Raw genomic sequence first — 18,433 nt, 5'->3', positions numbered from 1 at the left:
ATATGACTGCTTCATCGCTGTTTAAACAGTGAATCTATTTGTTCTTTCTAGAAGTATGTGTGGGTTCTTGCAGAACTCCCTTTCCTCTCAGAGTCTGCTTAATATTTCTTCCAAGCTAACAGCACAAGTACAGATGACTGAAATGTAAGAAAAAGTAAAAGAAGGATAGAACACAATGTTTGTGTCAGTTTCTGTAACTGCAGTTGAGCTGCCTTAGATGGTATGGTTGGGCTTGAGAAACGACTGCCTTCAGCTTTATAGAAATGACAGACTAATTATTCCTTGTCCATTTTAAGGGAGCTGTTTGCTTTCCTCGATTTCGCATGCCAAAACCAAGTCACTGGAAAGACCAAGTAAAATTAAATTTCTTTCTTTGTCATTCAGTTAAACAAAAACTGAGGTACCAGTAGTAAGTTCTCCCTTTTGTTTTTAATCACCAAAAAGCTGAAATATATTTTACTAAAAGCTTTTTGATGCAAATAACTCTCCTTTTTGCTGCCAAATAGTTCAGAAAGAAGAACAAGGAATATTTCCCAAGCAGTTCTGCTGGAATGCTACTTCAAAAGGCTTCTTCTGTAAACCAATTCACAACAGCCACTTTCAGCACAAGTTTTGAAGAAAGGCCAGGGCATTAGGGAAGAGGAGTATGTGCCTATTATACTTACAAGTTGTGAAGACTCCAGTCTCTCTGGTGCTTTGCAAGTCATCTTTAACTGCCACAAGGTACACGGTGTACTCGGTGCCAGGCTGCAAGTTCCTGAGAAGGTACTTGGTGGCAGAAGGTCCTACATTGTAGGTCCTTGGTTGACCTCCTCTTGTGGGACCTGCAGTCAGCCGGTATCCTGTGATCACAGCACGGGGCCGTGTCCACAACACTAACACTGAATGCTCTGTGGTATTGAGAAATCTCAGGTGGGTGGGGGCATCGAGTTCTGGGAAAGAAAAAGCATAACATGCATCAATTTTCCAGGTGAATCTCTACTTCACCTCTACTTCCAAAGCACGTCCATTACCATGCAAAAAACATGGGTGTACAATGAGGTTGTTGAGCCTGTATTTCTCACTTAGGGCATGAGTGCAACAGTAGGGAAGAGAGAAAGTGGGGACCATGAGAGAGCTGGAAATAGAAGTGAAATAAATATATCCATGCCTCAGTGCCGTCTGGTAATATGCTGGGCCAGGGAGACCTGCGCATTCTGGGCTGCGCCGATTTGGGTTGCTGCCATATGTGCCCATCCCATGGGGAAGTCAGGCTAACGGCTGAGGCGAGACAGATGAACCCAACCGCACTCAGGAATTTCAATAGTTTCTCATGAATGCTGAGCATTTTTTAAGAATCAGCTCAGTTTAGACTTGTCAGCATAAGCACGGAAACCTAACTTTAGCCCTTTTTCATTAAAAAGATTTATTCTTTTAAATCTTTGCCCAGTCCTACTCCCTGCCCTCTCAAAATCCCTTCCCAAAACAAAACACCCCCACTTTGTCATTTTAATGTAAAAATAAATAACAGTCAGCAACTTTCTGCAGAAAACCGGTTCCTAGATCTACTTAAAAATAATCACACCGTGGAACTGACTATACAACAATTCTAAGCATGCTCATCTCTCCCATGGGACTCACGCCACAGCTCTTATCAGGCTTCCTCCCCTTTTCATGAGTGCCCCTGGGAAGCTGCTGAAACTGATAACCCAGAAAACTACCTAAACAAGAGGCTGAAGCAACACAGTTTCTTCAGCGCTGCACTGGAGTCCAGTGAATGGCGGCGATGTCACTACCTTTGGCTGAGACAAGATGAGGCTCAGAGGGAGAAAGACACGTAAGCAATTTGCCCCCACAGCAGGCAGGGTAGCACTGGCTGCAGCAAAGAGTTTATAGCACCTACATGGCAAGTTTCCCCACCTTTTCTAGGTCCCAATGATATGTTGAAATAAAGAGCAGTGAGGAGAGGTTCCATCAATGCTCTTTTTTGATGGCAAATGCCTTTTTCTCCCCCTGAGTAAATAACATTTTTGTGATAAAAATTAATGTTTTCATCACTCTCCCAGTGATTCAGCAGGAAGCAGTTTTTGTCCTTTTTGTTTTCTCCCCAATTGTTTTCTCCCTTTTTGAGGAGGGAGGGAAAAGGAAGCGAGGACTTTCTTCTTCCACCATTTGCAAAGATGGGGGAGATAGTTCTAAAAGACAAAGGATGAGTGTGACCCTCCTTAGGCCCATTCCCAACCCACAGGCTGAGAGTCAGCTTTATCTCTTCTTGGTACTTAGACGTGTGCTAAGTCTCATCTGACAAGGATTGTATCTTCCTCCGATTTGTAGCCTACAGTCAGTTCCTTTCTGCACAATTTAATTTGCCAGCTCTATTAGGCTTTTATCACTTCCTCTCCCCATACTAAAGGAAAAAGGGGAAGATTAAAAAGCCACACACACACTCAGAGTTTATTTGTAGACTGCTTTTTAACGGAAGGCCAAAAAGAGAATCACATTTACACCGTGGGAAGAGACTTTTGCTGCAGGGTTTTCCTTGGGAACTCTGAATGATTTCTGTTTCCCAGGACTTTCGATTACAGGATGCAATTTATGTGAATACTTTCTGAAATGTGGTTTAGGCAAAGCAGTTAAGCGGATGATCATAGCCTATGGAAAATGATTCCAGACATTTGTAACTAGCCCTGTGCTGTCTGAATCAAATGCCTATGCTCTGATGTACACCTCTGTGTGTGGACTTTCAGAGGGGCTCTACACCTAGCCAAGGCTCCTGAAAACAACCACAAGAAATTACAGATCTAACTGGGAACTGAGCCCTTCTTGTTCTAAATGCTTCCAAGAGAGTTCAGACTCTTAAGTTGCATCCTTGCTTTTGAAAGCCTCACTTGAAAGAGGAGGGAGGGTGTTCACACCATCTATGTTACACTCAAATCAGATACCTATGTCAAAGGACAAACATAAGGATCCCATTCTCCCTGCGTAGTCAGGGGAGATGGTAAGAGGGAGAGGCACTAGTCATGGCTCCTAACTTTAGAGATGTAAGTAAATAGTATTTCTCAAACAGCATGGCTATATTCACAGATTATGCCATTTCCGTTCCTTCCCTCTCATCTTTATAAGAGTTGGGCTGGATTCTCAAAAGTTGCTCTCAGTTACTGAAAAGTATCAGACCAGCAGCAGATGTGCATAGCTGAATTTTGGTCCTTTGAATAATGTGACCCAGTCAAAGAACACCACAAACACCAAGTCACCCTTCTATCGCCCAATAAACAGGATCTGTTCAAATGAACCACATCCCAGGTTCTGTCTGACCTGCTTCTCTTGGATCAAAAATGGAGATAACCACCCAAACCCATGCTAAACTCCTCCTCTTCCATCTGAAAGCCTACATCTTGCCCAGCCACTGCTCCTCTCTTCTCTGCACTTCTGCAAAGCAAAAAGCAATGCCTGACAGACTGTGTACTTTGCTTGTCATCTTGCCTCACACTGGTGACGTGCTGCACTGCCACTAGATCATTAGCAATCGGGTTCTGAGAGATTGTGCACCGCCCTTCCTGAAAAACATATGCTCCCCAATGGCTTTTGTCAACAGTCCATTGAGGTCGCTGCCAACCAGCTCCCCAGGTTTCACTGGGATGACAGTGAAATTTCTGGGGTGGTGAGACAGCCTGTGGAAAGCCAGGCCTGACCTGGCAAAGCTGAAATGCAGTCCTTTTAATGACAAGGCCTGTCCTTACATGTGCATGCAGAACTCCTACTGCTGACATTGGAGCCAAATAGGTATGTAGCTGTCAGAAAGGAGATAGGGATTTTCAGAGCAATCTCAGCAAGGCTCCTAAGTCATGCTGAAATCTGCCCTAAGGTATCCTCAAAAAAACCAAAATAAATCACAGGCTGCGATCTGTGCTGTAAAAGAACTGCAGGGCCCATCAATTCTCAGTCAGTAATAAAAGAGTTGAATTCCAGCCATACAAAATTGTTTTAAAGTGCCATGAGAGTTAAACCCCCATTGGAAAGCCCTGGAGGAGTATAGATCTGCTGAAGAGATCATTGTTTGACTGAATGAATTCCCAGCCCTGTCATCCTAGCTATGGGATACCTCCTGGGCTATAACCGTTGCACTTTAAGTGCTCTGTTTATGTATTTCTCTAAGCGACAGAGAAATATGCACTTCAAAAGGTTGAAAAAAGCATGAAGGAAAGACACTTACTGGTGGTTTGCTCTCCAGTCAAAGGTTTGCTCTCCCTGCCGTGGCTCACTGCAAAGATCTTAAAGAGATAGGTTGTTCCTGGGAGCAGGTCAATGACTTCAGCAAAAGAGCTCCTGGTGATAGGCAGTCTCTGGCCGTGTTGGCCAGGGCGATTGACAGGGATCACTTCCACTCGATAGCCGGACACTTGGCTCTGCGGTGGGGTCCACATGATGGTGATCTTGATATCAGAAACCTCCACAAACTGCAGATCTTTGGGTGAAGGAACTTCATCTGAAAGCAGAGCGACAGAATGGTGTTAGAGGGAGTCCTTAGCAACTGGCAGGAGAAGCTATAGGTTTACATGGAAGAAAAAAAAGTTAGTTTTGATTGAACAATGGCTAGCACAAGAATATTTACCAAATTAAAAACATCATGGTAACCTTACTGTGAACATGTATACACACATTCCCAGACCATATTCAAGCACACTACAATTTAAAATGTCACTACACAGTTTTAAGTATTTTATGCCTTCAGTCATAGACGGTATCTTGCTGTCACAGGAAGAGAACTGAAAGACAAGATGTAATATGCTACAGAACTTCAAGTATATGCAGAACCAAAAGCTTGGGGGGGAAAAAAAAAAAATACTCCAGGGGTTGGAAACAGGAACCTTCTTTTAAAATTAAAAGAGAGTGTTTTCAAAACCCATGGCATGTTCTGAATGTCTGTAATTAACTTAAAATCCATCTTTTATAATTAAACAAGTACAGGGGCTGATCTGGCCTTACTGTAGTCAAAGACAGAATCCAATTCCCTCTGTGTTGGTCCACAGTACTGCACTCTTGAATTCCTATGTTCAAATTAAGTTTCTTCAGATTAGGACTGATACTGCCCTAAGGTTAACCAATGCACATTTTTGGAAGACACAGATACCAAACCATAAAATCATTGAGCTGAGTTCATTCCTGGTAAATTCCCATTTGCAAACACGTGCCTGCAACTTGCAGGACCATCAAATTCCACTGCTACCACATCAGATCCCAATTCTTTCACTATCCTTTCTTTTGGTTTTGCTATTCAGCCCAATTGGATACTTGAAGAACCCTGAAACCAGTATTTTTTTAAATTGTGGGTGCCTCAAGTTTAGATCGTATGGTGTTACTTTGGCACATCAGTCAATGCTGCGCAATTTCCCATCCCCACTGCCTGCAGTGGAAAATAATGGTTAGGACTGGAAGGGAGAGGGAGAAGTCAGGTGAACGATTTGGATTTGTGTTGTGGCGTCTGAGTACATAACCTTAAACATCTGCAGGCCAAGTACTGAGGCAAAACGATTTACCAGGCTCTTAAGATCTCTTAGCAGAATCCCCTTAAGACAACTTAGGAAACTCTGATCTCTCTTTTCCGTAGACACAATGCAAGACCAACCTTTTGACCTGCCTGCAGTCTGATCCCTAGGAATTACAACCCTATTAATGCAGAGCGGTGGCTTGACTGTGTCAATTCATAAGTGAGTAAGACTTTACTATAGAACTTCAATACCAGTGACATTTACAATTAAAAAAACATAACAACGATGACAAAACCCAGAATTGAGTCCATTTAACGATTCATTTAGCTAGAGCAATGTGAGCCTGCATTGTCATTTGGCTCTATGTACTAACAGAAAACTCAGTGTGTGATATCCAGAACATGCTGACCATTACCTGTGTGTGGGACGCCCGTGGTTTCCTGTTGGATGAAGATAGGAGTACTCTCCTGATTTTCTTCCACTGCATAGATGCTGATGTTGTACTGAACACCCGGCATCAAGTCACTGAGTGTTACAGAGGTTGCAGTGTCAGGCAGGTTGAGCTCTGTGCTGCTGCCTTCCACGGAGGGTGTGTAGATAATTCTGTAGCCTAAAGCAAAAGAAGTATATATAGTCCTCAGCCACAATCAGTAAGCCAGCACAAGGAATGCTAGAAATGAGAGCTAAACTGATCTCCCTACTGAGGTTTCATAAAAATAGTCCTGAACTTCAGCAGGACCTGTGGCTTGCCTGTGCTCACATCCCATCTACAGATCGCACACTCATAATGTCTTACAAAGCATGATCTGACCTGGATTAGAATATTTCTGAGTTTTGACACATGGATTTAGATCTATACAGTTCTCATACTTGTTATGGGATGGTCTGGATGACAGACCCAAAAAGAAGGTCACGGGGCTTGTTTTTATTTAACACAAACCCAGAAGGAATTGTTTTGCATCCAGCCTCCTGAACTGCTTGATTCAGACAGTGAAACCAAGCAAATGCTAAACTGCCCATGTGCTTTCCAGCTGGTCTCTCAGACTGGGCAGAATTATGCACTAGCCCTCTGTCCCAGAGCTATACTTCATTTTCTTTTTTACCTAGATTTCAGATGCTACCAATAGTGCAAAATAGGTGCACTCCAATTAGACAAACCTGTGATCGGAGCCTGTGGTCTGCTCCAGCTAATGACAATTGATGTGTCATCTACACTTTCCACGGTGTGATCGGGAGGTGCATCAGGAGCTGTTTAAGGGAATAAACAGAGGAGGACAGTAAGCGTGAAGATGAGAAGTAACAAAAATTTATTGAGCAAACAATAAAAGCTGTTTTTAAAGTGCAGCAACACCCACCCACACATACCTGTAGTCTGTGAAGTAGACAGGATCAGATTCTGCTCTCCTTCTTCAGAGATCTGATAGACGTTAACAATATACTTGCGACCAGGAAGCAAGTCAGGGATGTTGACAGAAGTGGCTGTGCTTGGAAGATCTAAGGAAGGCAGGAAAGAAAAGATTGCCTTAGCAATTCTATCTTCTTGCTTTCTCTCCAAATGAAATAATTGAGTCCTCTGTTCTAATCTGGGCTGAATCACAGTCTTCCTGCAATAAAACAGCAATTGTTCTGCACTATGTCTTTAGTCCACATCAGAAAAGTTGTGTGGAGAGTTGGGACAGACCTCCACGCTCAGCAAGCAGACACCACCTAGGACAGCAAGGCTTGATGTGTGATACGGCAGGGCAACTTGAGAAGCAGCCCCCTGCACACTGCTGACATTTAGCCATCTCAGCTGAGTGCTCATTTCATACCCTGACTGTTGTATTTTCAATACAGAAATATATGGAAAAATTTTCACACGAATAGGTTATGTGGAAAGACTGACTCATGAGTGGAGAAGAATGACATTATGAGGGCTGATGAACTTCTCTCCTCCCTCTCTTCCCCCAGATGTCCACCTACATGCCAGATGTAGAAAATTCCCCATGAAGCAGCTCCTTACTGGCCAGACTGAAGCCAAGCATCTTAAGGGAAACTGGTAATTGCCTGTCAATTTGCCTGTAAACCTCTGTCTGTAGACAGATGAGCTCAGGAGCTGCTTCACAACACAGCTCAGCTGTCTGGGCAGCCAGTGTGCAGACAAGAAAGGTGGTGACAGTGCTGGCAGTTCTAGTGTAAGCCACTTCTGCTCGTAAGTCCAAGCCTGTGAGTTCAGGGGAGCAACCATCCAGGGAGAATTATTAGGTCAGAGGATTACTGTTCTTTTTCTCATGTTGTTCTTCTATCGCACTCATGTCCAAATAGTTATTATAACCTCAAATCCTTATGAGATATTGCTATCACCATTGTCAAGACAGGAAATTAGGAAAAAGAAGTTAAGATTAAATTATGTGCGGTGACCCAGCCTCTACAGCAGATGTTGGAAAAGCGGATTCAATTCCTAGGTCTGAGTCCAGTGCCTTTAACCAGCTTCCTGGCTTAGCTAAATTGTCACATTATCAAAGACGAGTAATATCTGATCCAAACAAAACACCTGACAGAGCGGACTGGAACAGACATCCACGAGATGACAAGTAGCCAAGAGAGGGCATTTGGGAAAGATTTCTCTCTGTCCATTCTGATGAAAGGACAAAGGTATAGCAAAGGAAATTAGCCAGGCGGCAGGTTCGAAAAATAGATTTTGTTCTCTTCTCATCTGCACTGCTGCTCACTTCGGGGTGCTGTGGAAGCTAGGAAATTTACATGATTTCAAAAGGAAAAAAAAGACTGGACAAATTCATGGAGTTGAAAAGAATAAATATAACTACCCATAGTTGTTACAAATCCACCACCCCTGGCTCAGGCAGTTTTACTCTGCAGGATCCTGGGACAGTATTCTGAGGGGGTATTGCTATATACTTACCTTGTTCTCATACTCTTCCTTGGACATGAACTTAGAGCCATTGAGGGAGAAAGGACAATGAACTAAGTGAGCTTTTAAACTGAGCTAGTCCTGCCACTCTCATATCCTAATTGAATCATACTGAAAGACAGCGAGATCCTCACTATTTACACTAGCTATACTGATTGTCATAGAAAACAGCGATTTACTGTTAGCAATGCTTTGGTCTAGTAGACTCAAATATTGTCTCACCAAGATACTGTGGCTCATCACCCTCCTCGCTCAGCTCATACTCAACACGGAATCCAGAAACTGTGTCAGAAGCAGAAACCCAGGAGACAACAAAGCTGTTGGCTGTGATTTCAGTGACTGACTCTGAAGTAGCAACCACGGGAGGAAGAAGAGTTGTCTCTCCTGAAACAGTGTTGCCTACAAGAGAGAATAAAGAGAGGTTTAATTAACCATTGCTACTTTTGTGTTAACTAGGATGCACGAAACAAAGACTTAGGTGAAGGAGATTAGGTTTTTCTGGATGCCCCGCTGTTCAACTTACTTGTCACTGGTGTGGTGCTGGTTGTGGTAAAATCAAAGCGGGTGACTTCTTTGTGGCCATACCGCTGAACACTGATGAGCTGTCCTTCATATATCACACCAGGCTTCAGGCCTGAGATGGTGTAGGAGTTCTGGTAGCCGGGGATGGTGGCTTCCTTCCACTGCCTTCCAGAGTTTTTCTGCAAGAACAAGGACACTCAAATAGTGAGAGACTCCCTAGCCTGCAAGCAGGGGTATCTAGTGACCTAACCTGCTACATGGTTACCAAGCACTGTGATATTCAAACACAGGTATGACTTGAATAGCTAATGCACAGATGGAATCAAGTCAAAGGAGATGAGAAAAGTATGCCAGGAAGCAGGGCTAATGACATTTTGGGTGATTAAGTTGTACTGGGGTAAAACTTTTTACTGAAAAACTTTGAACTTTTTCCTTTAAAAGGAGTATTATTTGTAATATATAAACTAAACTCATTCCTTTATCAAAAATGCAGTAACGCATGAAGGAATGGCTGGAAAATGCGTATTTGAAGGCTGTTCACAATAACACTCTAAGCCATCATCTGAAAACAATATACAGAAAAGTTTTTTCCTTCTACCCTGCGTTTGAACTCTATGGGAAGCTCTAAAATAATGCTCCATCCTCTGAGGTTTGTACTCCAGTGCTTTAAAGTCCATTTCATTCAGGCCTTGATCCAAGATACACTGAAGTCCGTAAAAAGACTTGAGTGCCTTTAATGGCTTTGGATCAGGGCCTTTATTGTTCTCTTAATAACAGGCAGCATCGAGGTACTAACGTTCTTAATCATTAAGTGGTCTTTTGTGAAGCTGTACTCAGGGGAACTGTAACACAACTCATCTATGTTGGTTAAACTGAATCATTCCTCAAATATGAATGAGCCAACAAGCAGTGGTTAACCAGCTTTGGTTTAGACTTTAGAGAAGATGGGAGACGACTGTTTATTTAATCCTACGATAGCTGTTTTTATCTTCATATCCTACTCATTTTTACCTCCTCATTAAGAGGATAAAAATCTATCCCAGTTGTCTCTGGATATGCACATGGTACTAAAACAATGTTTCTTAGGATGAAGAAGCTTCCACAAGGATTTACATTACTTAAAGTGAGGAAGGATATAAACTTGTCTGCTTACTGTGCTAGTTCTTTGGTTAATAAGACACCTCATGAACACAGTGACCAGTAAAGTTTGGGCAGGAAAACATCAAGTGTTTATACAGCACCGGTTGTCTTTGATCCTCAGAGTAACTGTTGACCTCCACACGACAAGGACACTGAATTAGCAACTGAAGTTTGCTGAAATTGTGTCAGCCACTTCTTTCGGACACCCAAAGCAGCCAAGTATTTTTGATGAATGAATCATGCTGAATGTGGCACTCACCGGTCTCCAGCGCAAGATGTACTTCGTGATGTGAGATCGTTCAGGAGCGTTCCACTGGATGGGGTGGGAGTTTGGCTGATTTGTACTCTCTGTGATGATCACCTGAACAGGCCCAGTTGACCCTGAAAAAAAGAACTGCCATTTTTAACATACTGGGGATGCTTTTCTTCTGCCTTCGTTGTAGAGTCATCAAAAAGCAAGAAAGTTGTGTGGCTCACATACTATTTCTATACATGGGAAATAAGTTATATTGTCTTTCTATCCTTAATGCTTCATTGCTATTTAGAAAACTGGTGAATTAGAATATATTCTGTGGGGGAGTTAACATGCACTGTTTGGGTTAATTTCCTGTGAGTTATCAATGACATAGAAAACCAGAGCAATCTAGTACAGAAAAAGTCTGCAAAGCAAAGTTGTATTGTTCAAAGAGAGGGAGCTTCTCAGCAACAAACTATGTTCATCAATCAGTATCTTCTGCAATGGGAGCGGGGAAACAGATGAGAAGTGTCTGCCAAATCCAGGTCTAATCTTGTGGCATGGCGAGGGCAAATTCCTGATCTGACATTGAATACACCCTGCAAAGAGACACTAGTCTTTTACTATTTTACTAAATTGCTTAATCAGTTGTTTTGAAACACTGAATTTTCATGAAACTGTGGAGCACTCCACAGATAGTAAGGCATGTCTTCTGCACACAAATGACACCAGAAGGGTTGGTGGAAATCTTGAGACAAATCAGGCCCATAAACTCATGAAAATACAAGTTTAGCAGTGCTCTAACGCTTAAGACTACTGATTGCATTTAGCCAGATCAGGCTCAGGCGTATTTTCTCCACAAAGCTCTCCAACAGAGAAGGAAAGGTTTTATGACCCCATGGTTCTCCTTTCAGTCCCTCCCAGCCCTGCTGGAGGCGTTTCACTGAACACTCAGCAGCACTGTCCTCATGTTAGTTCTCAGAAAATCCCAGCAAAGAGCACCCTGGAATCTGCAGGAAAGTGTCTCGTTTTAGCCATGAAATACCTTCACCCTCCCCCACTCCCTACATTTCTAATTACAATTTATTTGGACAACCATGTAACATATACACCTGCTTCATATTTAACAGGACTTCCAGGCAAACAAGCCTGCGCTCACAGGCAGAAAATTTCAAAGCTCACCTAACCCCAAATCTACATTCAGAAACACTAGATTTGGTTTATTTACACATTTTCAGTCACTCTTGCGTCTAAAGCCCAAAGGCGTGGTCTCCAGTCTGGAGGCATGCGTATTTCACATAGCTCAGGGAGATGTTTGTTTAAGCAGTCTGACAGGAGTCAACGAAGCTCGGCAAGCCCCAGTAAGAAACTCAAGAAAAAAAGTCCAAAGAAGGCCTGCTTCCTATTCTTGCCCTCCTTAGTTTGCTGCCCCAAAGAAAGGCAAGTCCATAGTTCCATCTGCCAAGTGTCCTTTTGCCTTGTCTCTGGCTCACTAGCTGTATGGCCACGGATAGAAATGCAGTCAGGTCATTGACAACACTGCTGGGTATAGGTCAGGTTCAGTATAGTGCTGCTGCAAAGACCTTCTATATGATGTCCATGAAGCAAGTCACAGAGAAGAGGTACTCACCTTATTTATGTGAAGCATGTAGTTGCAACAGACTTCGAAGGGGCTAGTCCCCTTCTACAGCAGGGGCACCTATATTAAAATCCTCTTTCTGAATGAACCTCACATTCCCTTTCTTACCTCGCAGGCACTTAGGGTATAAAGATATTGCAGCTAGTGAGTGGACAGACTCTTCTTAACCTATCTTGATATAAAAGCAGAGAATCACCTCAGCATTGAAAGTGCTACATCCAATCCTTACGCAGTTCCTCCACATTTATGCTCAGAGAAGGGTTGGGGAACCAATGACATGAGCACAGTCTTCTCCTTCCAACAGGGAAGCCAGAACACATTTCATCTTATCTTAATACTTCATCTTATTCAGATTAAGACAGTGGCAGTTGCAACCTTAAACAGGAAAGTAGAGAGGTTCCCCTTATCATGTTCTGTTCAGGGAACTGAAACAGAACAAGCCAACAAACAGGCATTGCCTGTCCCTATAAAGATTTCCTGGAACTGACTGGGCAAACAAAAGTTCAAATATTTAATTTCTTCAGGGCACTGATCAGGAAAAATGTTTCATTCCGTGGTGGATTTTCCTTCTGTAGTGAGCGGAAAACGAAAGACTACACTTGTAAGAGTTTTAAGCAATAGAAACTGAAGGTTGCAGGTGTGGTATCGCTAAATACCAAGAGGCAATGTAAACCCAAGTTGTTGTGTGAACTGATAGTCATTCTCTAAACTAACTCTGGCCTCAGGAATAGCTGTTAACAGCCTGGCCCCCTCTTTATAATCATGATATCTGTTTGTGTCTGCCAAGGGAGGGGGGGAAATGGTTCTGTTTAAAAAGGAAACCAAAAGGAATAATGTACAGAAACGTGAACAGGTGAGGGGTGGAAAGATTGCTTTCCTCATGTCTTACTCATGATGAGTTAGTTATCTGTTGGGTTTCTTACCAGGATACGCCTGCAGAGGCTGGCAATGCCATTCTCCAATACCACGACCATAGCAATAGCACTGGTATCTGACACCGTGGACGTACTTCTCCCATGAATCTCCAATTTGGTAAAAGGTACGGGTTTCTGAATCCTGGCACTGATCTAAAGGCACAAAGACACAGTTAACCACTGCGTGTTACTGAAACTACAGTGAAAAATCCATGCCAAACACAGAAGAGTAAGTCACAAGAGACTTTTACACAAAGAAATGTAACACCAATGTTTATTTGCAAATATAGTTACATAAGAGAAAGTGGCAACAGAAATTGAATCTCAAATCAAGGTTCTTGATACATCACTGCATGTGTTAAGTTAGATACTAGGGGGCTAATTCAGCTGTGATCCATTTCTTAAGATACTGTTAAGTACAGGCCATTCACCTGGCAAGCTTCCCAGGGAAGTCAATGGGGTGTTCCTTCAAGAAAGGATTTCTTTTGAACTATCTATTGTGGAGCCCAATTCTGCTCCAGTCAACTAAGTTCATCTCTCATTGAAAGCTAAACCATGCTGCTCTCAAGGAAATCGATGGCAAAAGTCCTGCTGGCTTCAGCAGAATTCAGTTATACTTTATAAGTCTGAAGTGACCCATTAATTTTCAGCAGAGTCTTTACAGATTTACCATCGTATAAACCAAAGGAGGACAGATCAAATCCTGCAATCAGCTTAGCTAGTGTAAATACAACACAGTACCAGCGCTTCAGTACATTTTCTAGTCTGACCTATGCCCCTGTTTCTGGCTCAAGGTAAATTTTCAGTGAGAACTAGCATTATGCTTGCTTGGATAAACAAACGCCTTGTTTAGAGAGAGCCAACAAAATTAAACCAATTGCACCTTTACAGATAGCTGAAATCATCCCCCCTCCCCTTCTCTCAAAGTAGTAATTTTCAGGAGCTTTACAATCCAAGTTCCTCCAGTAAACCTGTACAGATAGTACTGTAAATAAAGCAGAACTTAACCACTAGTAATTTCTAATAGATTTTCTTGGCAACAGTCCGAAGTTCTCTCGGATTTAGTAATTGCAAACCAAACAGCCAGGTCTTATCTTCCAATCAAGGTTCACTAGGGAAGGGGGGGAGGCAGAAGAGATGAAATCTCCTCATTCCTGCAGAGAACCATGATGGTTTTAGCTAACCTCCAGAGTGCTATTAACACGTGTTCTCATCCTGAGCTTTCTCTCTGTGCCAAAACAAAGGGCAGCCAAAAAAATCAATTTAGTCCAAGGTAAGTTAATATACGCTGGTGCTCCTTTCTCAGTTCAATGAGGAGACCTAAAGATTTTAGGATAGAGAAAGGAAAGAAAACTGATCCTAGCATCAGTGCCTAGCTGCATATTGTTTTATCAGCATTCGGTCTAAGAGCCCTGCCTGCTAGGCTGACAGCTCAGGTACCAGAATTCAGCCAAGTGCCCTGTTATACAACCTGCTACATTTTAAGCGGTATGTTGCCACAATCCATTACTACTGCATCATCACTGACTTCTTCTGTGGCATGTCTGATAACCCAAGCTTATGTTCTTAAAACTAAGAATGCCCTTTCACTTACCCTCCAGCAAATTCAGTGTTACTTCTACTTTTGCAGTTGTGCAATTCAGGGCAGAAAGTGGGCAAAGACTGGGCGCAAATTCACACACCAGTTTCACCATACCATAACCAGTTTCTACACAGTCACAGAGTGCATTTGCCAAGCAGGAACAGCTGGTGACTTACCAACAGGATCGCATTTCCATCTCCCCCGGCCCTGGCCAAAGCATGTGCAGTTCAGCATATGCCCCTCATCATGACGCTTGTGGAAGGTCTGGTTCACATCATAGGTGATACCGTCCACGATGCACTGGTCTGTTTGAGAAAGAGCAGAGACAGTTTGTCAGTAATAGCTCTAAATGTTAAGACAAAATCCTTCTGCTTGGCACATCGTTCCCGCCTCTTGATCAGCTTACAGAGACTGACCATGACAAGCTCCATTCATGCAAAAGGGAGCCCTCCTGATATCTGTGATCATCGCAGATTAGTGCTGAATACACACCACTGCTCCCGAGTTCATTTATCAGCGGTGTGCAAATAAGCAACACTTGCAGAAAAGAGGTCTGTAGGATGCAGTCCAAAGTACTACATGTTAGTCAAACTACAGAACTGCCTGGTTGTTTCTTTTGACAGATTCCACGTGTGAAAGAAAATCTAAAACAGCACACTAAGTCTCTCACTACCTCCTCTGAGGAAGGTCTAGACTGAAATACCTCAGTGAGTGCTGTCTGAAATCATTAGAACTACACAAGGAGAAAAGCGCTACTCCAAATTCATAAAGATACCACGAAGAGGTACAAACATCCTCATGACGTTATTCTGCCAGGTATCTCTGCTACACTTTGTAGTAATCTGAAGACAGGAGCAGACCTATTACACATCCAAGATGCTACTGGTGCTTACTAATTTACTATTCCCTCAAAACACAGTAACCAGATCCCAATACCATGCTTAAGTACAATGGTATCAGTCTATTAGCTTCAATGGCAATGTGTCAATCTGTGATCTGGCCCAGAATTCCTAACACCAGTCTAATGACAGCAAGGAGCAGAAAGACAAAACAAACACAAAAACCACCCCAGAAGCATGTTGTTTTGTTAACTGGGACCCAAGTGACCCAAGTTCAGTTCCGGAGTCAATCACAGATCAGCTGTCCTTGGGGAAGTGACTCAGTTAATCCCAGGCTTTCATTCCCCATCATACTTTCCCACACCACGGGCATGGCGTCAGGATAAACCAAGCAGTGTTCAGACCCTCCTATGGGCACCAAGGACCTTCTCTGGCTGCTATGTTTAAACAGCTCTACTTAGATAACCTTTGCCTTTTGAAAAAGCAAAGTATCTCTACCCCCCTCATCACGAAAGACCACTAACTCCAGAATGAAACTGCAGAGAACTAGCTGTGTACGTGGAAAACGGAGTTTCACAGACCAGAACTTTTAGCAGTGCATTTCTCACTGTTCTGAAGGAAACGCATTAAAAAAACCCCTCCCAAACCCCTTGAGTGAGCCTTTCCCTATAAATTATATCCCATTTCAGCAGTGGTGTTGAGTCCTTTCTTGGCTGCTTGACAGCAACCCCCTGCCTTTTCCAGACATGAAGCCAATGCTGTAAGCTAGCTGTAGGATGATCAAATGTCTGTGCTTTTAAGTCTTCTTTTTTTGGTATTGCTTAAGCACTTCTCCACTTGGACCACTCATATAAATAAGTAAATAAATAAGAGTAATCTCAGTGCTGTCCTGCCAACTTTTCATATAGATTAGCCAGCAAAGGGCTAATCCAGCACAGAGGAATTGAAAATTTCACTGCAGAACAATAAAACAGAACGGCTCTGCATTCAAACTTCAGACTAGTCTGGAGCTTTGTCTGTTCTTGATGGGGCGAGGTGCCTCTACTGAGCTCTCCATAAAGTCACAGTGGTGCTGACTCCTAAATGTAGACAAAAGGAGGTAGGGATACCTACTGATCAAGCTAATCAAGGCTTGCCTCTGCTTGCTAGCCTGCAAAGGCTGAAATAGTACTTTTCCAGCATGTAAACAAGACAGGAACTTCGCATAGCTCCTCTCAATTCCCTTTCTACTCCAAAGAAAAGCTTGATAATATATAGTTCTTGAGCCTGGGTTTGAACTCACAATGATGGAAAAGAAAACCAATTTCTCCCACCCCTCAAACACTTAGACTAAAGTGGTGATATCAACATGAAAATCAGTACCTCTGAGCTGTGAATAGGCAATGCAAGTCCATTCTCCGCGGCCATTTCCTACACAAGTACATCTCATCATATGGCCCATGTCGTGTTGTTTATCCCACTGGTCCCCAACACGGTACATGACACCATCGTTGGTTGTGCAGATTTCTTCATGGGCTAGTCGAGAAGAAAGCAAGATGATACTTCATGTGGCTAGAATTAACAAGATCTTGAGAGCTTAAGAGCATTTGCAATGCCCCTTCAAAATGTGTAGTGGTTTCTGCATGTTGACAAGGAAGCTTTAGGCACCCACTCAATTTCGACCAGCATTTTTGCTGGGTGATGACATTCTCTAAGTGCAGATCCCTTGTAGGGGCTCATTCATTTTAATTTTGATTTGAAAGCTACTAGAAATAGCTTCTGTACAATGTCCAAAGGGTGCTGTGTGAAAGAATCAGTTCTTGTTACATACATGCCTTTATATGAACATAGCCGTTTGAAGACCCGCATGTTCCACAAGCTGGTGAAGCACTCAGATGCTGCATCGCCATTAGTTACCAAAGGCCTTTCATTTAAGAATTAGTAGTCACATTCCTTCCCACATGTCCCCTCCTGACATCAGGGAGATGGGCATGGATTGTAGGAATGGACTACAATAGTGATTTTGACATTACTGCCATTTTCAGGGTAACACACTGATATTACAAGTACAGACTTATTCCTAACCACAGATCGGGCAAGATGAAGTGATAAGCCATGAGGAAGAAGCTTTGGTAGATGCAAGATAAAAACCTCACTTGCTACAAAGCACTACAGTCCAATGCTCTCTAATGGATCGACACCAGTTTGCACCAGCTGAGAAGCGTGCCTACCACTGGCTTGTAGCAAAGTAGTAATGAAAATTGCCTTCTCCTGGAGTTGCCTAAGTCTCTGCTAGAGGTGATCAGTGGGGGAAAAAAAAGGACAAAACGAAACTTCACAAATGCTTTAAAGGGTTTTGAGCTGGGATGCAGCTCACTGGAAGTCATCAATAACTGACCAACGACAGACAGCTCTTTACTTTCCAGCTTAAAGAACCACTTAGAGGTATTGCATAATCCCTTTATGGTTCTCAGCCTTACCAGCCATAGGGCAGAAACCAAACTTCTGGTCAGCGTCATAGTTCTCAGTGGTTCCACACCACTTCATGTTGTCTCTCCGTCCCTCAGACGTACAGTCAGTGTAGTTGCGGTTGTTGTACAGGAAGGGGAAGTGGCACAGAGCACCATTGGAATTGCCACCACGTGTCTGGACCAAAACTGTACAAAAGTGAAGAGAAAACAGATGCAAATGAAGCCTGCACTCTCCCTTAGCATGCATGGAAGAGCTTGGAAAACAAACCACTAGCACTATTTTTTCCCACGTGTACCCTGTATATTATCCAAGGGCCTCTTTTCTTGGTTTTAATTAATTCAGATCTGGAAACACAAGCCTTGCACAAGGTCAATTCAGTTCAAACATTGCTTTGGAAGGAGTTGCGGAGCCAGCCATGGGAATTCCTGAGGAACAGGGAAAACCAAAGCTTACTGTGTTCGGGAAGTAGCTTTGCAGACCCTTTGTGCCAAAGCCCAAGGAATCAAATAAACTCACAGTTTTCAGCATACCTGTATTATCTCACTGAGGCTATTACCCAATTGTGCCCTTTGGCTTAAAGTAAAGCCTTAGCCCTCAGGAAATGGATACAATTCAGTTATGTACAACAGGACAAGTCAAAACCTCTCTGCAGGTTGGAAGCTTCATGTTTTCCAAGCAGCAGTGGAAAGAGGGCTGTAATCTACCTGAACTACTCACCTCTTGAGCAACTCT

General features: G+C 42.9%; 1 protein-coding gene across 4 annotated transcripts in view; it reads right to left on the bottom strand.

Moving 5' to 3' along the window:
- FN1 (fibronectin 1) overlaps nt 1-18,433 on the bottom strand; it is a 54,588-nt gene that overhangs the window by 25,635 nt on the left and 10,520 nt on the right. For all 4 annotated transcript variants that reach the window (XM_050900255.1, XM_050900256.1, XM_050900257.1 and 1 more), the window contains exons 9-20: nt 17,710-17,886; nt 16,613-16,765; nt 14,588-14,716; nt 12,839-12,982; nt 10,301-10,422; nt 8,903-9,080; nt 8,602-8,778; nt 6,834-6,962; nt 6,627-6,716; nt 5,884-6,078; nt 4,193-4,465; nt 666-932 (exon numbers count right to left, since the gene is read on the bottom strand). In XM_050900255.1, coding sequence (XP_050756212.1) covers nt 666-932; nt 4,193-4,465; nt 5,884-6,078; nt 6,627-6,716; nt 6,834-6,962; nt 8,602-8,778; nt 8,903-9,080; nt 10,301-10,422; nt 12,839-12,982; nt 14,588-14,716; nt 16,613-16,765; nt 17,710-17,886 — 2,034 coding nt within the window. The remainder of the gene's footprint in view (nt 1-665; nt 933-4,192; nt 4,466-5,883; nt 6,079-6,626; nt 6,717-6,833; nt 6,963-8,601; nt 8,779-8,902; nt 9,081-10,300; nt 10,423-12,838; nt 12,983-14,587; nt 14,717-16,612; nt 16,766-17,709; nt 17,887-18,433) is intronic.

The sequence above is a fragment of the Gymnogyps californianus genome, chromosome 7 (genome assembly GCF_018139145.2).
Source record: "Gymnogyps californianus isolate 813 chromosome 7, ASM1813914v2, whole genome shotgun sequence".
Taxonomy (NCBI): Eukaryota; Metazoa; Chordata; class Aves; order Accipitriformes; family Cathartidae; genus Gymnogyps; species Gymnogyps californianus.
Note: the sequence above shows the minus strand (reverse complement) of the source record. Positions and strands in the feature narration are given on the sequence as shown.